The sequence below is a fragment of the Ambystoma mexicanum genome, chromosome 10 (assembly GCF_040938575.1).
Source record: "Ambystoma mexicanum isolate Mex_15411 chromosome 10, UKY_AmexF1_1, whole genome shotgun sequence".
In the NCBI taxonomy this organism is placed as follows: Eukaryota; Metazoa; Chordata; class Amphibia; order Caudata; family Ambystomatidae; genus Ambystoma; species Ambystoma mexicanum.
The window spans coordinates 1,449,865,473-1,449,890,115 of record NC_090932.1 but is presented as its reverse complement, the minus strand read 5'-3'; the positions used below and the strand labels follow the sequence as shown (position 1 = coordinate 1,449,890,115).

The following is a 24,643-nucleotide window of genomic DNA, read 5'->3' as shown; positions in this document are numbered from 1 at the left end:
CTGTAAAATGGCTTATACATTTTGTTTGGGGATGCTAAACTGTAGCCAGTTGTTGGTGAAAAAATGTTTGGCTACTATGTCTATGTTTCCGTTAATCCAAATAGGGCTATGTCGGTGCCATCTGCTGCAGACTCTGAACTAAATTTGAATGTTATTTGGTGACGATTAAAACTTGGGATGCCCCCAAATTACAGCCCATTTCCCCACGCATGGTAGTAGGGACTGAGGCTTGACTGTGGCTTTAGCTTGTCAACAAAATCTGACCCAGTATCGGGCAATTTGTTACTGTTGGCTGTCCTTACTGAGGACTCACGTTCCTTAGAGCACATAGATGTGGAGGAGTTTGTCCTCTCCCAACACAAGAACGTAATCTGACACTTCACTTTTGGCTGCGGTTGTGTCACTGGAACTGGCAAAACGTGTGTGGATCTTTAGATTCAGCAGCTTTCTGCCTGCCAGCTAATGACCGGAGGGAAAGTGCTAGTTTTGTGCCCCACGCCGAAGACCCCAGCAAACTAATAGTCTCCTATGGGGGTTCTGTTGGAGGGTTCTTTTGACATGTCTGAACACTAAGCCTGCTACTTACAAAACCTTGGCTCATTATCCAGTAACTTTGAACCCAATTTGGTTTTCACCAACTTGACCAAGCAAATGTCCCCACTGATAAGGCGCCCCATTCATATTTTTCTTTCCCAGTTCTATCTAGGCTTAGACTCTATGGACAAGGGAACTTATGTTGCATTATGAAATGTGGGAAATACGGCACGTATTGTAGGAAGTGTCAGGGAAAAATGTCCTTTTTATAGAAGGCTTTATTATGGCAACTGCAAGGCCTTTAAATGTGCCTGCACCTGGTATGCTTACGAGCAAAGTGGTCTCTCCTAATAGGGTTACTACTTGCCGGAAGCTATCCATGTGCTTAAATGTGATTCTAAGCTGAATGGAATGGGTGAAGGCAAGATCAAGAAAAACCCCATTCCTTTAATATTGGCAAGGAGATTGAGAAGGTTTCAATTTCCGAAGAAGGACTAACTGGGTTACCGGGTCCTTCTGGCTCGGGTATGAATCTTCCAGTTAAAGTCTTTCAAGAAGCAAAGACTTGAAAACGGCAAAAGAAAAATAAACCAAAAAAATCAAAAGAACTCAAGTAAGTATTGCTCTAAGGGTTCATGTACATTTTTACGTATATTAAAACAGTGATGCCCTCATATTCATTTTCGGAAAACAACTGGCCAATGAAAGTGCGATTGAGCCACAATTGGATAAAGTTGCACTTGAAGATTAGCAAATCAGAGTTGGAATTCAGGCACCTGGTCTGAATAGTAATCCCCTGAAGACTGGTAAAAAAAGAAACTAGTAGCAAACGTCAGATGTTGGTAAATAACCAAGGTAGTATAACTAATTATTTAACCAAACTTGACATACGACCTGAAAGCTCCTTTTAATATTAGTATTTTGACAACACTCTAGCTCTGATCTAGATGAGTGTATTGAATACGGAGTTGGAAACCAGCATTTGCAAGGTTAGGAATAGCATAGGTAAAAACCAAGAGTGGTAACAAGAGCGAGGGTGTGACTGGGAGGGTCTTCGAGGGTGACATGACATCTTGTCGACTACCAATGGCGGTGCCCTTCAACTTGGTTAGTTCATTGGTGGCCTCAAAGAGCACCGTAACGATCCCGAAACATAGACGTTTTTCCAATTTTTCAAACTTTCGAAGAAAGACATCAGATGCTTAATAAAATAACTCTGCCAAAACCTTGAGTCAAAACCTGTCTAGGAAACAAATGCAGGCAGAGAAAAAGGTGCCTCTTGTGCTGCCCAAACGACGGATATCATTGAATCAACCCAGCTATCGCCCCTAGTAAATACCAAGTTGGACCCGAGAAATAATGTCCTGGGTCTGATATTGGAGTGTAAATGTAGTCTGCAAGTCTTTTTCCTTTGATCCGACAATATATCCTGGCTCTCGTCAAAGAATTACCTAACCTCTCATTGATCACGTCCTCTGATATTTTATATATTGAATTTGTGGATAATGGAAGTATTGATAGGGTTAAAGTTGGGTTTTCATCTAGGATGATGCATAAAATTGTGTTAAACGTGATCTTACAATTTAAGATGCTGGGCTATGACTTGCAAGAGGCTGCAGAGGTGGGGCAGGGCGAGGCTAGACCAGTAGTATCTCCTTAAACACAACTTTCGATTATTAGGGAACCCTTAATAATAGTTGATGGTAAAAAGTCCCAGGACCACCAACTGACTTTGATGGGTAAGTGCGTTGGAGCAACCTAAAGGGTGGTATCTTATGACTGGGCCTCCATGGTAAGGTACCCTTTAAAATAAAAATAAAAACTTGGTACAATATTGAAATGATACGTCTAGACCCTTAAAGGTTTTTTCATGGAACTCCAGAGGTTTTCAGCAGTTGCTAAATAAAAATTACCTATCGTCAACATTTGATGCAATTTGTCTCCAGGAAACAAGGATCATTGAAAACCTTTTCTGGATGGTTTTGAAGTTTACTACGTCCCTGCGATTAGGGGGTAAAAGGATTGGCCAGCGGGGGCCTACTATGTGAAATTAAGATCCACAAAGATGTAACTTTTGATACCTTGTTAGATGACGATCAGAATATTTTGCTGGTGAAATTCAAGTGGAGAGACCATATACATCAAAGTTATAGATACCTTGTGATTGTTAATGTGTATTTTAATCCTTCGGGACATGATGTAGATGCTTTTTATCTATGATCTATGCTTGCTGCTTGTAAATGTCATGTCTGACACTGCGCATATTATTATGGGTCATTTTAACAGTGACTGTCTTGACTCTAACATAGAAAGCTCCAATAGTAGGAACAAGCACCTATCTGAAGCTAAGTCTAGTGACTTAAAGGTTAGGGAGGCTTTGAGTGATTGGAGTCTTACGTTGGTCAACAGTAAGAATACTTGGTCACCTCCCGCCAACCCCAACGTGGTCTATGGTGTTAGTTTTTCCACCTTGGATTATATTTTTATTTCCCAAGATCTTTTTACTCGTGTTTCAATGCAGGTTGACCACAGACCTTTATTTTGACCATGCATTAGGATTTAGGTCTGTTAGATCTTGCCCCCCTGCCCCCTCCTCTTCGTGTAGAGGTGGTGGAGCGGAATCATGCTCTTCTCTGGAAGACATCCTTAGCAATAAGATTTAATAATGCCATGGAAAACAAACCTATTCGAGATGGGTTTGTGTCACTGCATCCTGATGATTATGCTGTCTTTTGGCAAATAATTTTGAAAGGGTTTTCAACACTCATCAACCAATGTAATACTCTTGAGTAAGCCTTATACTCACACGTTTGATAGACTTGGAATAAGAATGTTTTGCGAAAAGCTGTTAGACTATTAAAGGATGGCGCACAAAGTATCCCTATTAGGAAACTCTAGCAACAATATAGAAATTGGTGTAAGGCACATAAAATAATCAAAGTGACAGGTAATGCTGAGAAAATGATTGGTATTATGGTACGAAGGTTTGTGACAGATTTTTGGTGGTCATTGATGAAGAATCCTTTGATTTCGACCTCCTTGCAGCTTCAGCCTATTCCTGCAAATGAATGTTTTCAGTGTGTGTTCTGGCAGGGATGATTTCATAAGTTTGGACGGCTTGTCTATTGATCACCTATCAGTTAGGATTGCTATATGCTCTGCTAAATCGTCAAGCTCCTGGGCCGGATGGCTTGGCTAATGCTACTTTTAAATTGAATCCAGATCTATGGGCAAATATTTTATGACTTGTTTTAAAGGTGATGCACTTGCACTTTATTCCATGAAATGGAAGGAAGCTACAATTGTCCTGATTTTTTTAAAAGTAAATCGGTTAGATCCTAACAATTATAAGGCGATTTCACTTTGACAGTTCTTATAACATTTTCTGTGGCTTTTTGAACTCAAGACTTGGACAAAAGCAGTGAACATCATTGATTCTTTTCAATCTGGTTTTAAAATAGGTGTCAACACTGCCTCTAATGGACTTATTCTGCACCTGCATTTTAAGCAGGCTCAAGATTCAAATAGGACAGCTTTAAGGCTTTTGTTTGCGTCCTGTAGAAATATTCTATGGAAGAAAAAATAAATTCTGATCGGGGATGCCCGAGGGGCCTGCTTAATTTACTGATGGCTATCCATTCTAAAAATAGGTTGAGGGTACGTCTGGATCAGGCAGGATCCTACTCTGAGTGGGTTCCTGTTAATTGTGGAGCACTTTTTCCCTTTAGTCTGTACATTTCTGATTTTAACCTGGCACTTAAAGATGGCAGAGTTAACCCACATAAATTGGGATCTGTGTCTTTTAAATATCTTTTGTTTGCAGACGACATTGTTCCTATTGACTATACCCTGATGGGCCTACAGAGTGCACTTAGTGCTGATAAAGATTACTGCCAGAAGCTAGACTTGACCTTGAATACCGAGAAGTCAAAGATTCTGGTGGTTAATGAAAAGCAATGTCAAAAAGCAATGTCAAAAATTGAAGTCGACTATGCAAAGCCTCCAATGGTATATTTCAGGGAAAAAAACAGGAAAGGGTATACAAGTTTAAATAACTTGGTATAACACTAGCCTCTAATCCTGGCCTTCAGTCAAATTCTAAACCGGCAGAGTCTTTTGTTCTCTCTGGAATTACCCAAATGCACTGCCCAGATTGTAAATTTGGAATATTCTCCTTATCTCAACTTTACTCTTATTACCATCAGAAACTAGTCCTGAAACTGATCATTGGAGCCGAGGCATATTTGGTTGTGGGAAACTGGGCTCTGGTCGAGGGGAAACCTATGGGGAAGGTTTCTGGGCTTCCCAAATGGTGTCCCTCTTCAGCAATTCGCCACATCCTGGGCACGTCCTCCTTGGCCTCAAGGATAGGTTGGGCTCGTTTGAGTTAGTTGCATTGTTTTATTGTTCCTCCAGAGAATTTTTTTTTTTTTTTTGGCATCTTGGCGAATACTCTGAACTCAGCCTCTTGCTGCCTTATACACCCAGCGCCCCCCAAGTGTTCAAGGGCTCTGAATGAAGTGGGTTCATCAGCTAATGAATTGCTTTGCTCCCCCCTAAAAGTTAAGAAAAATGTGTTCCTTACTGACTGTATCTTGAACAAGGATAATTTAATGGCATATAAAATCTCAGCCCATTTTCAGTGTATTTTGACAGCTCTGAATGGTATGCAATCTTTTTTAATGATGCACCCATCGAGATCCTATTGGAATATAATCATTAAAATGAAGCTGAATTTATTTCCGACACTGGATATCTTTGGGTCAAGAAGAAAGGTGCTCAAAGCAGAAAGACTGTCGATTGTGCGGCAACAAGGTTGAGACTTTGGAACATGGGATTACTAGATGCCACAAGTTTGACCATCGAAATACCAAAAGTGAAGACAAAGTTTTCATCTACATATGGCAATGTTCATCTAACACATCTACTTCATTGTGTATTGCTGCTATGAATTTCTTGCCTTTTTATTTGTAGGTGAAAATTGTGTTTTGAAATAGTTTTTATGCTTGTGATCATTGTTTTGAAATGATTATTTTTATACTTGTGGTGACTTGAAATTAATTTTAATGTCCTATCATTCAAAGTATGAAATGTTTGCTATTACCAATATCATACTATACATAAATTAAATCAATGTGTATATTACTAGAAAGTTAAGTCTCCGGCAGCAATATTTAAGCTAAAACTTGATATCAATGTTTTCTTCATGGAAGTTTTTTATGGTAGAAGTGGTAACAGAAAATGGAATTAAGTCTTGTGTAGCTCAAAGAAAACAATCAAGGATACCTTGGCTTGTGCGAGGTATAAAAGTTGATCCATACTGCTACTCTTATGTGGTTTAAAAAAGTGTTCTCATTCTTTTTGCAGTGGAACTTCCCATTATTAATGCAAGCTTGGAAACTTGGACCCGCTTTAGCCACTGGCAATGTGGTTGTTATGAAGGTGGCAGAACAAACACCCCTGAGTGCGCTACATGTGGCCAGCCTTATAAAAGAGGTAGGAACCCAGTGTTCTCTGTGCGTAATGCGTTAATTGGCAAGTAAGAGTAGCATGGCATCCTGTGCATCCTCCTGAAAGTGATTGCGGTACAATGTGATATGTGACCTCTCCCAGTCTAGAGGTACAAACATGGGTCATGTGGAATTCCTCCTCGGAAAATAAAGAATATAGTCTATTCTGATAAGAGTATGTGCTCTCTTAAGCCTCCCTTATCAGTTATGTGTACGGTGCTCTGTGTGGACAGCAGCATATTGTTAAGGGCCAATGAATTTCACAAAGCGTCCTTCTGGCAAATATTAATTTTGGATGAGTGTGTCTTTAGTTTATCTAAAACATTTTTAAAAAATTGCTTCTGTTGATGTCTCCTTGGCCAAGACATTAAAGTACAGATCTACTAGGGCCTTCTAATTTTGTGACATAGTTTTCGTTTGGTGGCCAGATCATGGGAACATCAGCAGGAGGATGTTGTTTAAGGGGAGCTGAACACTTGTATATTTGAACATTTAAAACCCTGATCTTTACATACTTCTTTCATTCCAGGCAGGGTTCCCTCCAGGTGTTGTGAACATCATTCCCGGCATGGGGCCCACTGCAGGCGCTGCCATTTCAAGTCATATGCTTGTGGATAAGGTTGCCTTCACCGGCTCCACAGAGGTATGTTCACCTGTTGAATATGGATCCATGATACATTTCATCACTTCAGGACAATATACACCTGTTTTAAAGTATGATGAATTGCTGCTTTTAACCTGTGGGAAAACCGAGTTCATTTGTAAATGTGATTTTTCAAATACTTGAAGAGCTTTTGTGCAACTCTTATCGGAGAATCTTGAGAAATTGACCATGTGGAATGCAATTTCTACTAATACTGCAACCTTAAGGTGACCATATGACATCGAATTAATGCTTCTTTTTTCCATCATTGGACTTCTAACACATTCTGGGAGTTGTCTTGCTTTACTTAAACAAATTGCTGCTTCACTTTAACACATTGGAATTGAGTGCTTGATTTGTAGAAGAATCCCAGAACTGCAAAGGGGTGATGAGGTGTCCTATTAATATTTCAATTGGTAGCACAATAGTTCCTAATGCTCATTTGTGATTAATTTAAGCTGCATAGTAATATTGACTATGAAATAGGACAGTTATTAGTGTACAAGCGGGGTGGCGTATGATTGATTGTTGCAGGAAGCACTCTGAATTGCTGTTTTTACCAGGCTACTCTTGGAACGTGGCTGTACTGCAACAGTAAAAGTAAATGGTAATAGAAGACCCATCACTGCTAAAGTCTTGGCACAGGAAAACCTCCTCAGCAAGGCTTTCCTTCCCAAGCGATTGCTACCTTGCAACACTGCACTCTTTCGCCAGGCTATTTTTTGCCAAAGCTGCAAACACATTTCTTTGTCTGTTCCTTATGTTTGTAATTGTTGTGATGAGGAAACTGCCCCACACAGCTATCCTGAATCCATTGATTGACCTTGCAATTGAGTAAAATTGTACTGCAAATTCAAAATGGAATAAGAGGAACTCTCTGCACTTTGTTTCATATGCTTTAGAGATTGTGATAGTGTATTGTGTAAGAATACTGTAGGGAGCATTTGAAGACACATCAGTCGTGGAGTAGGCTGTTGCATGGAGAGTTTGTTCAAAAGTGGTGTGGGGAGACAAGATGCTCATGTGCATGTTGTGTTGGCTGCAGTTTTCACACAGCGTGTCATCCAGCGAATGTTTTGACACGAGCTGGAAGAGTCACTTAGATGGAATTTGGGCGGAACAAAGTCATTTGTGTATTATAGCCATTATATTTAAACCTGTTAAACTCCATGCTTATGGAACTTTAGCCGCAGGCACAGCCGCACGCATTCACACACATACACCAGACTAAAACCGAAAGCACATCTCTGCTATCAGAATGCAGCTCCTGTTCTTGCATACCCTCTCTAGGCTAATTCTCAAGCATTGTGTCTGGCATGGATTCACATGCTCAGGAATATTCCCTGTCGTCATGCTGGGAATCCTTGGTAAAAGTTTCAGTTTAAAACTGTATTTCCAATGGATTGTCCTCCCACATATTCCTCATTTTATGATAATTATCTCTCCAGCTTCAGCTACTAAGGAATTTCTTTTCGACAGAGGGTGCTGTGTGCAGTGTTGTCGATGTCCCTCGAGGGCCTCCATTCGACAGTCTACGTCATCAGTATAAGTAGTGCACGCAGCGCCCATTGGCTATAGTTCAGTTTTTCAGAGCTAATGCTTCTAGAGAAATACAGCACACTTCGGTTCTTCAGTGAAAATAGTGATTTCCGTTTGGAAAATGTCTTCATCATTGATGCCCAAGACTGCGAGTCGAAGATGTCGATCACCGACCCCCACCATGTAGGTCTGTGGTGTCTGGGTTCCGGGCACCGTACCAGACTGTGGCTCATGTGAGGCGATGAACGAGAAGGCTCTCGGGGAGCGTAAAGGTAAATTGGCAGTGGGAAGGTTACCTTCGAAGTCACCTTCGAAGATGTAAAAAAAAAACCTGATGAGTCGAGGAATTATTCCTGATGCAAAAAATCCAAACTGTCTCGATCGAGAAGTCGATTGCGCATTTGAAGAATGGGCAAGAAGAGGAATCATGTCACCTTCGGCCTCCAGGTATTCCTCTACGGCGGTAATCGGGTGTCCTACGAAATAGATTCCCCTGCTAAATGGGATGCATTTTGTAGAGATGCTTCCAAAATTCGAGAATGCGGCCTCGACCCCCTCAAAGGACAAGCAGAAAAGCCATGCCCCAGTCGCTCCGCATAAGGATGACAAAGGGAAGTCGAAGACAAAATCTTCGAAACCGAGCTTGAAGCCGGTTTTGCATCTAGAAAGTTCTTGATCCGACGGAAAATCATTGGGGGCTTTGCCCAGTCAGGAACCTAGCTGATCTAGAGTTCTGTCGAAGAAGCACTTTAAATCTACAACTTCGACTCTGTTGGAGCCATTCACGCCGATAAGTCTACGCCGACTAAATCGGCACAGATTTCGAAGCCATTGTCGATGTCTACGTCAACATTGTCAAAGCCAGTAGTGGTACAGTAAAAGGTTTACACACCTTTTAATATTGTAATATTTTGTCAGCCATATATGAGGCGGCTCCGCCTTCTGATGAGAATACACTTTCGGACTACAGTTGTTCACCCCTAATGTGCCAGACAAACTAATATTTGATGAGCCCAGGCTAAGAGATTTATATGATAACCTTCAAGTGGGTTGGATAACTCGCCAGAGTTAGTTTGGCAAACCAGACCCAACTGAGCATGCTGACTCCTCATACAGAAAACGTATGGGAAAGGTTGAGTTTTTAGGCTGGAGTAAGCCTACTCTTTCTTTTGAGCAGGAGGACATGACAGACATCTTGAATCAGGGATTTCTGATGTTTGTTAATCTGCTTAGAATCGCATGCTGTGCATAGTCCGACATCCAGTGGTCACCGCAGAGTATTGCATTTTGTTTTTCGTAGTCGAAAAAGGGGACGTCGACAAGGCGTGTCTGTAACACTAGCCCTATAGTGACGTGCAGTGTACCCACAATCCCTAACGCGTCGAGGTCCCTCTGATTGTTTTTTTCCGCCCAGTTATTGGTCGCCTTTATGCGGAGCTCCTCGAGAGACATTGCGAAATCATTTCCTCGACCCTTGGTCGTTTATTACTATTAACTATAACACATAGATCCTTCCCTCGACGTAGCTGCCAAGCTGTTCTCCGCCGAGCAAGATCTTCGACGGAGGGACGAGCGGAAGAGATCCTTCGGCGCTGCCGAACACGTGGCCGGGCCTCGCCGGCCTAACACAGTAGGGAGAGTGGGGTTGTTGGTCATTTCTTTGTTAACACTCTGAGAATGCCTTTCTCTTTCCCCTCCCTCTTTCGAGGTCCTAATCACATTTCATGCCCTCAGCTATGGAGAGGACGCCCTTTAGGTTTTGCCCGCGTTGCAAGGGCAAGTTTACCTGGCAGGACAAGCACAAACGGTGTAACCGTTGCTTGCCCCTCTCTCACAAAGAGGACGGCTGTGCGGCCTGTAAATTACTTAAACCCAAAACTTTAAAGGACCGCAGGGTCAAAAGGTGGGCAGCCTATGCGATGTCTAGGTCTGACTCCTCGCCAGCTGCCGCCGCCGCCGAATGTGACGAGGACAGTGATTACACGGCCTCCGCAATGGAGGTGGTAGACCTCTCGAAGGAGCGCTCCTGCTCCTCGCCCGTCCCCGGCCCCGACAAGCCGGCTCTCGCCCCGCTTATGGGGATGAACACCCCGGCGACAAGGACGAACACAGGAAAACACATAAGCACATACCCCACGGCACGCATTCGTCGAAGACGAAGGCCGCCATAGCGTCAACGGAGGCGTCGGGCCCACCGGCGTCTTCCGCCGACCGTAAGGGTCGCAAGCCCTCCCCGCCACCCCTTCCGCGACCGGCGACTGGGCTTTCTGTAAATAAGGGCGCTAACCCCAAATCCTCAGGCGACGTTGCCAGTAAAGACTCTGTACTGCCTAGCGCGACGGCGAGCGATCCCTCGAAGGAGAAGCTGATCGCTGATAGCCTCGCTCGTATAGCTTCTAAAGACGGCCAGAGACGGACGACGGGTGACACGTTGAAAACCGCTCACAAGGCCAAAGAAACGCTGAGGACGCCGGAGGGTAGGCTCGGACAGCTCCGACCGTCGACAGAAGACCCTAGCCAGCGAGAGGGTTTCTCAGAAGGCGAAGGGACTATCTTCGACGCTATGGGACAGAACTAAGCAACTACAGGGAGAGGCAACTCCCTTTTCACTCCCAGACCGCTCTGGCCTACCTTACTGGACTGCAGAGAGGTTCCAGTCATGTATGGACAAGCTAGACAGGTTCATGGCCATCCCAGAAAATAGGACACCCAAGAGGCCAAGGGAGGTACTCCAGGAGGGGCCATGGGCTAAATACTCGAAGCTCTTTAACCCCCTACAGGAAAACATGAACTCTTATGACCTCACTGAAGAGGACTCTCACTTCCAGGAAGAGGATGAGTTTGTGAATAATGAAGACCAACAAGCGGGAGAAGGTTTTCATGATGACACTAACATAGGTGAGGAGGGCTACGAGGAGGACCAGGTGAAGGTGGCTTACAGCCCTGGCAGTCGCCATCAGGGTCTACAGACCCCGACATTATAGACATTTCTTCTCCTCAGACCACACCGGTCAGGAACCCATCTCCAGTAGACGATCAGCCCACCTTCAATGCGCTACTGAGGAAGGCAGCAGCGCATTTTGAAGTTAAAACTGGGGAGGTCACCCCAGATACTGATTTCGTCAAAAGGATTATTAAAGAAAAACCTCCCACTAGTCAAACTATTCCTATCCTCGCCTCGGTTAAGAGACGACTCACCCCATCAATGTCCACCCAAGAATCGATTAATTGTTCTCACCCTCTCAGTCAGACCCATTATATATCAGGGGTCACTCAGTCCCGGACTCCTTAGTGGTGACTAACACAAGGAAGAGGGCTGGGGTTCCACTGTCAACCAGCGGGGCACCCCCATATAAAGAAGGGAAAAAGCTTTATGCCTTGAGCAAAAGAATTTCCGCCTCGGCAGCGTTTTCAATTAGGATTGCCAATAATAATTGGCATTGTTGGCAAGCTATGCTGATGCTCAATGGGGAAAGCTTAAGCAGGACATCGAAGAAGCCCCTGAACCTCTAAGAACTCGTTTATTGGCTACAGTTACAGAAGAGCTCTGGTCAACCAGAGCATCATTAAGAACACTCTTGATCTGGCAAAAACTGCTGGCCGTTCTTTGGTGCAGGGAATTCTGCTGAAGCGTCACGTCTGGTTTCGCAATTCCGGTTTCAAGGCAGAAACGCAGGCGTCACTCATTAATAAGCCAATAGAAGAGTCAAATCTCTTTGGAAGGGCAGTGGACGATGCACTGGAAAATGCGAAGAAAGAATTAGACACCATAAAGACCTTAGACCAAATCTCAAAGCCTCCAAACAGGTGGGGATTTGGGAACAAGCGCTTTTTTCGTGGCCAACGCCAACAGCAGCAGCAACAGCATTACACTGCGGGCAACTGGCCCTCTAATCGGGGTACCAGTAACCAGTATAACCAAAGAGGACAACGCCGTGGCAAGGGCAGAGGCCGGGGCTCCAGCCCCAGAGGCACCCCGGCAAGTAACACCAAATGACCCGAAGGTTCGGGTCCCCTCCCATGTGTCTCCGGTTGGGGGCCGGATAACATCTTTCCATTCAGCATGGGAGGGAATAACATCAGACCGGTGGGTATTGTCAACCGTAGCCCACGGGTACTGTATAGAGTTCAATCGGTCCCCCACCTACAGACCTCCAAGGGGACGATGCCTGTCACCAGAACACCTCGTCGTCCTCCTGCAAGAAGTAGAACAGCTGCTTCAGAAAGGAGCAGTAGAGGTTGTGCCCCTATCTCAGGTAATGGAAGGTATTTATTCAGTGTACTTCCTTGTACCCAAAAAGGACTTAACCATGCGCCCTGTACTAGATCTGCACCCGGCGAACAAATTTGTAAAACCACAAAAATTTCGTATGGTAACATTACAGGAAGTAATTCCCCTGCTATCTCAGGGGGACTATATGACAACACTAGACATGAAAGATGCATACTTTCATATTTTGATGTTGCCAGCGCACAGAAAATACCTCAGGTTCATGATAAAGGGCAAACACTACCAGTTGAGAGTGCTACCCTTCGGCATAGCGTCTGCACCGAGGGTATTCACGAAGGTACTGGCAGTGGCAGCGGCCCACCTGCGCAGGTTGTCCATACCGGTATACCCTTACCTCGACGATTGGCTCATAACAGGGGAGTCCTACGAGACATGCTTCTCAAACACCCAGAAGGCAGTAGACCTTTTGTTCTAACTGGGCTTCTCCATCAACGAGAAGAAGTCCAGCTTAAACCCCAGCCAAATCAAACAATTCCTAGGGGCTCTAATCCGAACAAAGGACGCCCTCGTCTTCCCCTCCAACGAGAGGGTCAAAAATATTCTGTTTCAGATCCCTCAATATGTGGCCGGTTGAGAGGTGACAGTACGCAAAGCAATGCGCTTGCTAGGAATGATGGCGTCATATATTTATTTGGTACCTCACGCGCGCCTGCGCATGCGCCCAATGCAAGAGTGGCTCAACAGCCAGTGGTGTCAGGCCAGCGGACAATGGGACGATCTAGTGGTGGTCTCGCAGGCCTTGGTTCTCTCGCTACGGTGGTGGTCGAAGGAAAACCTGGTAATAGGGAAACCATTCGCCACCCCCGCAGTGGAAGCCACTCTAACCACAGACTCATCCCTCACAGGATGGGGGGGCTCACCTATCCCATCAGACTGCTCGCGGAGTCTGAACTCCGAGCGTAGCTTCCAAGCACATAAACTTATTAGAGCTACTTGCAGTGTTCAAGGCACTAAAAGCCTTCCAGACACACCTACAAGGGAAGACATTGATGGTCCTCACGGACAGCACCACAGCCATGTACTACCTCAACAAGCAAGGGGGCACTCCCTCTCCAGGACTGTCCAAGCTGTCCCAGAACATCTGGAAGTGGGCTCTCGGACACATGTTCCTATTGTCACAACATGTACCAGGGGAACTCAATCTGCTAGCAGACAAACTCAGCAGAGACTTCCCTCTGCCCTCAGAGTACGAATGGCAGTTACACGAAGACATCGTCTTCGACGTCTTCAACCAATGGGGCTTCCCAGAAATAGACCTGTACGCAACTCTGGAGAACTCACAATGCCTAGATTACGCCTCCAGATACCCACAGAACCGCTCCAAGGGGAACGGTCTCTGGATACCATGGTCAGGGAAATTTGTTTATGCTTTTCCCCCCGACTCCCCTGCTGAACAAGATAGTGCACAAGATGCACCAGAAACCAGTCACCATGATACTGATGGCCCCGATGTGGGCCCGCCAACCATGGTTTGCGCACCTGATGGAGATGTCCCTGTCCCCACCAGTGAAACTGCCCTGCCCGTACAACTTGCTGTCACAGGACAAGGGCAAGACACTACACCCATGCCCACAGAACATGAATTTAGCAGCCTGGCTCCTTAGGTCATAGAATTTGGCCATTTACAACTCCCTCAGAGATGCATGGACATTCCCAAAGAAACTAGAAAACCCAACACTCGCCACTGCTATTCTAGCAAGTGGAAGAGATTTGTCATCTGGTGTAGAGGTAAGGGCATCAACCCAGTCCACTGCTCTCCCACACAAATTGTCCTTTGCCTGACCCATTTACTGGACTCGGGTCTAGTGTTCAATTCTATTAAAGTCCATCTAGCGGCACTTTCTGCATACACCACCTCTCAACTTAAGGTGTCATGGTGGAAAGTCCCAGTTATCAAAGCCTTCATGGAGGGGGTAAAGAGAATACACCCTCCGATAGCAAACCTAGCTCCCGGCTGGAACCTTAATGTGGTACTTACCAGGCTCATGGGCTCACCCTTTGAACCCATGCACAAGGCAACTCTTAAGGACCTCACCCGTAAGACTGCTTTCCTAATACTTATCACCTCCATTAGGAGAGTAAGTGAACTACAGGCTCTTTCTATTCTAGACCCCTTCGTAACAGTTCTCAAAGATAAGGTGGTTCTACGCACACACCCCATGTTTGCACTGAAATTCATATTGAAATTCCATGTCAACCAGTCAATAGAACTACCAACGTTTTTTCAAAACCCTTCCAATTTGGGAGAAAAGAGCCTGCCTACACTAGATGTGCGCAGAGCTGTCATGTTTTATATGGAAAGAACTAGGCCACTGAGAAAGACTAATCAGTTATTTGTCTCTGTGGCAGCAGGAAGAGAAGGGGATGCAGTCTCAAAGTCCACTATATCTAGATGGATTGTTCAATGCATCACTCTGTTTCTCTCTTGCTAAGAGAGAACTATCCTTCAAGCCAAGAGCACACTACTCGAGGCACTGGGGCATCCATAGCATTCATTGCAAACGTTCCCCTTGAGTCCATTTGCAAAGCGGCAACCTGGAGTTCTGTACATACCTTTACAAAACACTACTGTCTAGATGCTCACTCTAGATCTGATTCTCAGGTGGGACAAGCAGTATTAAGACCTCTTTTCTCTACTGTTCCTTCTCACAACCCACCTCCAACTCCGGGTACTGCTCGCTAGTCTATGCACAGCATTTGATTCTAAGCAGATTAACAAACATCAGAAGACAATGCATTACTTACCGTAAAAGCATTTCTGATGGTTGTATCTCTAACAGGGTCATATATTGACCATGTTAGAGAAAGGTGTAATAGAACATGTACTTGTAGTGGAAAGGAACAAGGGTTTGTATTCCCCATACTTTTTCTGATTCCCAAAAAGGACAGAGGATTTAGACCCATCTTGGACTTAAGAAGCTTGAACAAGTTCCTCAGGAAGGACATGTTCAAGATGGTTACCCTATCTCAGATCCTTCAGGCAGGCTCTCCAACTCCGGATGGTGGTATTGGACCTTCAGTATGCTTACTTTCGTGTGCCTATCCATCTCGAGCACAGAAAGTACCTGAGGTTTGTGGTTCTCATCAGTTTTGAGTTCTGCCATTTGGGCTGACTTACAGCCAAGGGTTTTCACCAAGTTGATGGTGGTGGCGGCGAGTCTCAGGAGTGGGGGGGATTCACTTGATACCATCCCATATACTCCAATTTATTGGGGCAATCCTGGATACCTCCTCAGTGAAAGCCTTGCCACCTGCAGGGAGAGTTCAACCCATTCTACTGATGGTTATCAAATTCCAGAGTGCCCAGCAACTTCCTGCCTTTTATTTTCTGAGGTTGCTCTGTCTCATGGCATCCTGCATTTTCCTGGTGCCAGAGCCTCGCCTGAGAAGGAGATCCCTCCAATGGGCTCAGGACTCGGTGGTCTCAGTTCTCAGGCAGAATGTCAGACCACCTGCATGTTCCGAACAAAGTTGCTTAGCACATTCTGTGGTGGTCATGCAAAGACAACATTCTCGAGTGAGACTCTTTTTGGCAGCCATGGACGGAGAATAACTGTAGAGATGGACGCCTCACTCAGTGTGGTGAGCCCACACAAACTATCTGACAATCAGTTGTTGTTGGTCTCCATCGGAGTCCAAACTACACATCAACCTTTTGGCGCTGAGGGCAATCGGACTAGTGCTAAAGGCCTTCCTGCCATCTGTACAGGGAAAGAATGTCCTGATAATGACGGTCAACACGGTGGCCATGCACTACCTCAACAAGAGGCAATGCAGCTCTGGTTCTGGGCAATACAAGAATATCTCTATTGGCAGTTCACCTAGCCGGGGAGCAGAATACTGCAGCGGACGCTCTGATCAGGCAGAGCACAGTCTCCCACGAGTGGGAATTAACTCAGGAAGTCCATCAAGAGATCTTCACCATTTGGGGAACCCCTCAAGTGGATCTGTTTGCGACCAGTGTCAACCGGAAGTGCAAACTGTTTTGCTACAGGGATTTTCCTCCAAGAGGAGTCCTAGGGGACGTGTTTGTGGTGGACTGTGAGATTCCACTCCTTTACGAGTTTCCTCCAATCCCCGTTAATCCTCACGTGACTAGGAGGTTGAGAAAGTTCGGGGCAATTAGGACCCGAAATTTGGCCAGGAGGACGTGGTACCTGGACCTTCTGGACATGTCCGTCTGTCCTGTAATACGTCTTCCACAAAGAGAGGGTCTTCTCTCGCTAGAGGAAGGTCAGGTTCTCCATCCAGAGGTGAAGATACTCAGCCTTCGCGCATGGTTTATGAAAGGCTGAGATAGGATTGGGATCTCCCAGATGATGAAATGGAGATCTTGCTTTCGGCCAGAAGGCCAGCAATACAATCTTTGTATCATTATCGTTGGAACACGTTCAGCAACTGGTGCAGGGATCAGAATGTGGATCCCTTTCTATGTGACTCACCTATGGTTCTTTCCATTTTGTTACATTTGGCAAATCTGGGGCTCCATTTTCAAGCGCTCGTTGGATTCATATTTTAAGATTCCTCTGATTGTTCAATTCTTGAAAGACCTTACTAATGTATATCCACCAGTTCCATGCAATATCCCTGTATGGAATCTCAATCTAGTACATGCATTCCCTTTGAGCCTTTACACTCATGCCCTTTAAGACTCTTGACATTAAAAACCGTTTTGCTTATTGCAAGAACGTCAGCCCGCAACGAGTTGCAGGCCCTTTCCTTCAAATCTCCACATACAGTATTCCATAAAGACGAGGAGCCTCATTACAAGTTTGCCGGTATGGGAACTATTGTACCGTAGTTCCTGGACCGGCAAACTACGAGTTTTGTTTGGCGGGCAGAGCATCACCCCGCGAGCACAGCATGCTGCATGCACCGGCACCATTCACGAATGGTGCCGGTCCCCATTCCCATTGAGCCCTATTGGGCTCAAATGGGGAACATTTTTTTCCGGTGCCCTAGAATGGCTAATTCACGGGTCTGCCGCGGTTGTAAGACCCCGGTAATTGCCCATTCCAGGGTGCTGGGAAAAAACCGACTCTGGCGGCAGCTGTGCCTGTATTACAGGCACCGCTGTCCACCAGTGTCGTAATGAGGACCAAGGTCATTCTCAAGGTAAAGCCTTCTTTTTTACCAAAGGTGGTCTCCGACTTCCACTTGTCACAAAGAATGACCTTACCAACTTTCTATCCACCTTCTCACCCAGGAAAGGTTGCATAGACTCTACCCAAAAATGGCTCTCAGTTTTTATATATTCAGAATGGCAAAATTTCGCCAAGATGACGAAATAATCATTGACTATACTGGTCCCAAATTGGGTCTTGCGGTTACTAAACAAACTATATCCAGATGGATCATCCTGGCTATTGATGAATGCTACAGATTAGTGGGCAAGGACCTGCCGGAAGGCCTAAGGACACAATCCACAAGGGGCATGGCAAGCTCTGCTGCTCTTCAAAGAGGTGTCCCAACCAATTATATTTGTTCAGCTGCCACTTGGTTGTCTATCCATACCTACGTAAGACATTACTGCCTGGATTCATCTTCCATTCAGGGAGGACAATTTGCAAAAGTACTTCATTCAGTCCATGATTAGATCTAAATTTAATTGGTACTCCCACCTCCAAATTATTACTGCTTTGGGAGTCTATCATAAAATGAGTACTACTTGGGAGGCCACAGTCCATTCAAAGAAAGAGTTACTTACCCGTGGTAACGTTCCTCCCAGCCTACCCCGCTGTACAATGTACGTGTCCTTAGACTTTATGCTCACTGAGCTTTTTTCCTAATATAAGTTTTTGAACGATTTTTGAGTATTATCGTTCAGACCACTTCGAGGATCTTCAATGGATAAGCCGGTCTTGGGCCTACTTCGCTCCTTTTCACCATGACCGAGGAGAAGAGATGCCTCTTTACTCTACGTGAAATGTAGACTAAAACGTTTCTGAGGAGGATCGACACCACAAATGTGTTTACTGCCTGCATCCGGACTATAATGAGGAGGGATGCAGGGTCTGCCATGTTTTCTCAAAAATTACCAAGAAGTACTGCTACAGCATGCTGGCGGCGTGGTTGAAGTCTTTTAATGCCACTGACTCTGCCTCTCGGCAAGACCAGGCTTCCCCCAGGGCCAACTGGTCCCACAATCAACTCCCCTGAAAAGAGGTAGAGGTCCTTTGAGGACACCCTGCCTGCAGGGGTCCAAAAGAAGGCAAGGCCACAGGACACAGATCCCACTGGGTTTGCTGTTGTGGGTCCCGGCTGCGGGGGACGAGGTCCCAATCACTGGCTAGATCCATGGTGAGCCTACCAGCAAGAGTCACGCACTCGAAGAGAAAGTCATTGACCCCTTCAAAACTCTGCGTGCCATCGGCGGATAAGGCAACCAAGGAGAAATGCAAGGTGGGCCCTTCTCTGCTGCCATCGACATCTCAATCAGCCAAGACAACACAATCATCCAGTGTGTCATCAACGGCTACCTCGACGACTGCTGTTGCCCCATCGACGACCTCAATGATTACTACTTCTTTAACGGGAGGGCAAAACCACAAAGGTGGTGCCCAGTCTCAGCGGTGGCTACTCTGGGTGTCCTTGCCGGCACGGTGGCAGGTTAATGCCACGTTTGCGGCGAAGCCCTCTGGAAATGGGATAGCATGCACTTCCCCCAGAAGACTGTGGGGGGATTGGGGAGTAGGGCTCGGACGACCCCTAGGAGGGGTATGGAACCAAAGCAGAACTAAGTGTGCGAGGGCACATTTTTACTAGCTCCAATGAGGACAACCTACCCAAAGGCTACTATTCGGACCATGAAGGGGGCCAGTGACCCTTGTTGGAAAGTGGGTCTCTGCGGGGTGAACCCTATTGCATACCTTTGCAGAAGAGGTGTACCATCACGGGACCTACACATCCCATTCTTTCTACACCGCAACCCAGGGATGTTTAGTTGGACATTCTAACCACGCTACACACGCTGGTAACAGAAATTTAGCAAAGACTGACGCTTATAATGGGCTCTGCTCCGTCTGGGAGTCATCCAAGGCAGTTTCCAGGAAGTCCCTCTAGGACAATCTACTGGTGCCTGAGGAGACGAAAAAGGAAGGGTTCCTTTATCAACAGTGTGAATCCAGGCGGGGGACCATCATGTCCGTTACTTTGTTGGATGATATCTGGGATGATGGTCTAGTGCTGTTGAAGAATCAAAGCACCACCAAATGGGACAGGCTTGAGAAGAAATAGAGTACCGGACTCAGTCTTAGCTAGAAAACGCTCTGCAAATCAGTCATCCTCATCCTTGGTGCCACCGGAGCAGGAGTGGAAGAAACTGAACGCTATGGGGAAAATAATTATTTATATGGCTGCCAGCACCATTAAAGCTGCTAATGCTCTGGCCATTTTGTTACGCTACAACCGGACTTCTGGTATGAGCTGGACCAGATCCTTCACTTCCTACCTGATAAGAAGGCAGAAGCTCTCGAGTTATTACAGGTTGGGGAGGCGGCCTCGGACCACGCCATCACAGTGGCGGTGGACATCGCGGACACTGGGTTTCGTCAGATGGGAAACTGAGCGTCTCCATCAGCAGGGATGGTTGAAGGCAGGACTTTCAGTCTAAGGTGTTGACCTTACCATTTGACGGGTAGAACCTTTTTGGCAAGGCAATCGACGAGTCTCTTCAGCTCATCAAGACAGACGGCACGTTCACTTGGCACCCTGCAGCAACGTCTGTCACCCTTTCGTCCTTCCAAGGGCTACACCGCCTTCCAGTTCCACAATGCTGGGAGCATATAGAGGCTGCTCGCAGGCATACGGCATCAGAGGACAGCGCCGGCACCACCCACAGGGTAGGACCCGGCGCCGAAGCAGGCCTGATTTGATTCTGAGCCCCCACTTTTGCACCCCGGTGGGAGACCTGCTGACAAGGTTAGTCATCGTGTGCAAGATCATCACCAACAGATGATTGCTGGAGGCTCTTGGACAGGGGAACACCTTGACGTTTCAACGCAGGTCTCCCTATATCTCCCCTGTAGCTAGTCCAGCGCAGTACAGGGCACAGCTGCTGCAGGTCCAAGCCATGATAAAAAAAAGGGGGCAATGGAACCAGTCCCCCAGCACCTCTGGGGCTCTGGAGTGTATTCCAGATACTTTCTGGTCCGAAAGAAGACAAGAGGCTGATCCTGGACCTGCAACCTGTCAACAAATATCTTAAGTCCCAGAAGTTCATGATGGGCACGTTGCTTCATGTCCTCGGCAACTAGAGGAAGGCGACTTCCTGGTGTCGCTGTACCTGAAGGACTCCTACTTCCACATCCCTATCCATCCGAAGCACCGCAAGTTCCTGTGGTTCGTGGTCCAGAGGCGGCACTATGAGTTCAAGGCACTTCCCTTCTGCCTGAGATCGGCCCCAAGGGTCTTCTCGAAGTGTTTGGCGCCGCTGGCGGCACATCTTTGTCTCGAGGGCATCCACGTATACCTGTACTTGGGCGATTAGCTGGTTCAATCCTGCTCCAGTTCTCTGGTGAGCCAGCACACCTCAAGGAATGTGCCTCTGCTGACGGATCTTGGATTCTCCAGAAGTTATCCAATGTCCTGCTTGGAGCCATTGCAGAACGCTCTGTTTCTGGGGGCATGACTCGGCACAGTGGCTTGACTGGCAGCTCCCTCAGAAGAGAGCGTGGTAGCCATCCTAGGGTAGGTGAAGCACCTGTCGGCACAATCGGCTATGGTGCGGGCCGTCAAGTCACTGCTGGGCTTGATGTCTTCCAGCATCAACCTCGTCTGCCTTTGCACACTATAGAAGAGGCCTCTCCAGGACTTTCTGGATGCGAAATGGCTGCAAGTCTCGGGGTCCTGGACAGACAAAATCCCCCCTCAATGAGGAGGTCCGACGGGCGATACTGTGGTGGGGTGTACGCTCTCATCTCACGCAGGGAGCTCCATTCCAAGCCCCTCTGTACGAGGGGATAGTCACCACAGATGCTTCCCTGGAAGGATGGGGAGTGCATACCGGACAGTTGCACGCCAGAGGCCTCTGGCTATTGGAAGAAAAGACCCTTCACATCAACGTCCTGGAGCTTCGGGCTGTCTTCTGGGACCTAAAGCCTTCCCTGCTGTCGATATGGTGCAAGATGGTGAGTATCTTCACGGGCAACGCCACCACAATATTCTACATCCAGAAGCGGGGCTGTAGGCGCTCTCTGGCACTCTCCAGAGGTCCAGGATCTGTGGCACTGGGCTATTCGTGAGGACATGTTTCTCGTCCCCTTTTACCTGGTGGGCACCAAGAACGCCCTTGCAGATTCGCTCAGCGGGGACCTGTGTTCTTTCCATGAGTGGGAGCTTTGCTAGGACCAGGTGGATCTTCTTTTCCTCAAATGGGGTGAACCCCAGATTGTTATTTTTGACCGCAACAAATTCCAAGTGTCAGAAGTTGGTCAGCAGGTTCCCACAGCCAGGGAGCATCGGGGGATGCATTCTTGTTCCCTTGGGAAGGACTGTCACATACGCTTTGCCTCCGTTCCAACTCTTGCTATGAGTGATCAACACACTCAGACAATGTCACTGCAAGATGACAAGATGTCACTGCGTGGCCATGACAAATCTGGTTTCCAGACCTGCTACGTCTGTTGGCGGTTCCGTCGCGTCAAGTTGCACTACTTCCGGACCTTCCCTCCAGATAGGAGGGAGCTGAACATCATGGCCTGACTTCTGCAGCCCTAGAGTTTGGAAATTATGCTTTACCTGCAGAGTGTAAGGACCTCCTCGCGAAGGCAAAGGCCTCTTCAATGTTGACTTGCTACAACCGTTAGTGGAAGTGTTAATCTGTGAGGTGCCAAGCTCAGAAGATTGCCCCTCTGCGTGTCAAAGCCCCGCACCTACCATGCCCCCTTTCCTTGGTCACGGTTGCACTGGCTCATGCCTCCATCAAGGTGCACCTGGCCGCCATATCCCGTTACACCAGGGTACTGGGTAAGCCTGCTCTGTGGTTGCACAGAGTTTAAGGGACTCTTCAGACATTATCCACCACTGAAGGCTCTTGCCCTGGCTTCAGAGCTCAATGTGGTCTTAAGTAAGCTCATGGGGGTGCCCTTTGAGCCGATGCATCAGGTCCCGCTCAGGTTTCTGTCGTGGAAGTCTGTTTTCAACGTGACGATAACCTCGGCCAGACCCATGCTGGAGAATAGTTTAACTTTAAACCTTTTTTTATTTTTATTAAACCTTTCCTTTTGATGTAGGATCACTTTGGAAAAAGGGATACTTTTGAGCCCATTGTTATATGAATTGCATGCCCTGCCTTTATTGGCAGCTGTGAAATGTAGGGATGGATATTGCCCTCAGAAAATCTATTGGGCTGAGGGAATAGGACCCACTGTGATCCTTAAAGTAATGGGGGCTATAGTCTTTTCAGTGATTCACATGACCACCCACATTTCAGGGTTACTTTAGAAACTTCTATCCGGTTCTTTAACGGTAAGGGGTGGTTTATAACCTATATGAACTAGGGTTGAAACTAGAAATAATTAAGGGCACTCAGTCAAATTTGTTTCAGGTTTAGACAATAAAGTGATAGGCAATTTGATAACTTGATATGCAGGCAGCGTGTAAATCTATAATTCTTAATCCTTTTCTGAAAGCCCTTGCCCCTCGTTGGACACTCCATTGTAGAAAGTGCCAAAAGAAAATGTAATGCATGTTCTCAAATCATGAGCCTACAGGTTCCCCTAAGCTACAACACTTGTTTTTAAAGAATGGCCAACAAACGTTCACAAATTCTACCTTTTACAAGCCTGGCCATAATCTATCAACACAAATGGAACTTTCCTTCAGGAAACCCCTGCCCCCTCGCTTGTAGGATACTATTACATTTTGGTTCTGTCTTCAGTCTTTCACCATTCTCTGGTTCACCACACCCCTCCTCTGCTTCTTCCTGTTTGTGAAAGGGTGTTTCCCCACTTCTCTCTCTAGCACCCCACACTGTGGGTGCTTGTCAGGCAGACTATATTGTAACTCGTTTGCAGTGTGTCTGCTCCTTACGCTTCTCTTCCCCTTGAGGTTGCTGGTGGGAAGTCCAGACTCTTGAGTTTCCAGTTCCCCAGAGATTTTTCCATTGTTCTCCAATTGGATTGCTTATCCTCCCTCTGAAAGGCTTTCAACTAGGGCCAGCCTTTATCTGCTCTCTCCAAGCTTCCACAGCATGCTGTGCCTTCCTCCAGGGGGTTGCTTTCCTCTCTCGTTTTCTTTGGTGCTACATCCTGCCAGGCAGGGTTCTTACAAGCTTCTCCTTTAGGGGGTCTTCCCATGTGTCAAAGTATTTGGAAACACATAGGTTTCATCCAGGCACAAGCCAGAGTTACTTGTCCCTGGCCTGTTTTTGGTTCCTGCTGTGCGGCCTGTTCCAAAGCCAGCCTCCTTCCATTCTTCTATCCCTACAAAGGATTTGCTATTACTCTGTAGCCTTAAGGGTCTATTTTCTTTTATATAGTCTTCTTAGTCAAGTTCAAGGATTAGCTTGCAAAGTAATGGTCCTAATTAGATGTCATTAAGAACTGTACGCTTTCATACAGGTCTGTGGCATGTGGCGCCGTCTTGGAAATTCTTTCATTGGGATGAACTGCTCTGTTCCACGATCTCCTTTACTGGGTGCAGAGATGGGGGACTGAAATGCTAGCTCGACAAGCAGTCTCCCCTGTTTCTTGATGAGGCCAAGTCAACGCAAACTGTTTTGCGAGAGCCGCAAGCCCACACACTGCAGGTCATTGTTTGTTCCATGTTTCAGTCTGGGGATCAACTTGTGCTCTGATACTGCATTCTGGTAGATGGGGATTTATCTGTCGGAAAGGACATTGGAATACCCATGAGGGTAGATTAGTTCTTTGGGGACAGTGAGCCAGCCAGATTCCTCTTCCTTTTCCTCCTCCTGCAGGCAGATCTCGTAATGGCTGGACAACCCTAGTGCTTTGCATTACACACAGCTTTGAATGGGGAGTTCTGTGAACTTACTCAGGTGGTGGGGATGGGTGGGGCGGGGGGAGCATTTTCAAGGAGCATAATCTTAATTCTGGGGAAAAAGTAATTTGTGTAAATTATAATTAATTTGTAAACCGATCTGTGCCTGAAGGATGATGATGA

At 46.4% G+C, this 24,643-nt stretch overlaps 1 protein-coding gene across 1 annotated transcript in view; it reads left to right on the top strand.

The window, feature by feature from the left end:
• ALDH2 (aldehyde dehydrogenase 2 family member) overlaps positions 1-24,643 on the top strand; it is a 742,177-nt gene that overhangs the window by 444,348 nt on the left and 273,186 nt on the right. The window contains exons 6-7 of the mRNA XM_069619512.1: positions 5,902-6,030; positions 6,574-6,687. Coding sequence (XP_069475613.1) covers positions 5,902-6,030; positions 6,574-6,687 — 243 coding nt within the window. The remainder of the gene's footprint in view (positions 1-5,901; positions 6,031-6,573; positions 6,688-24,643) is intronic.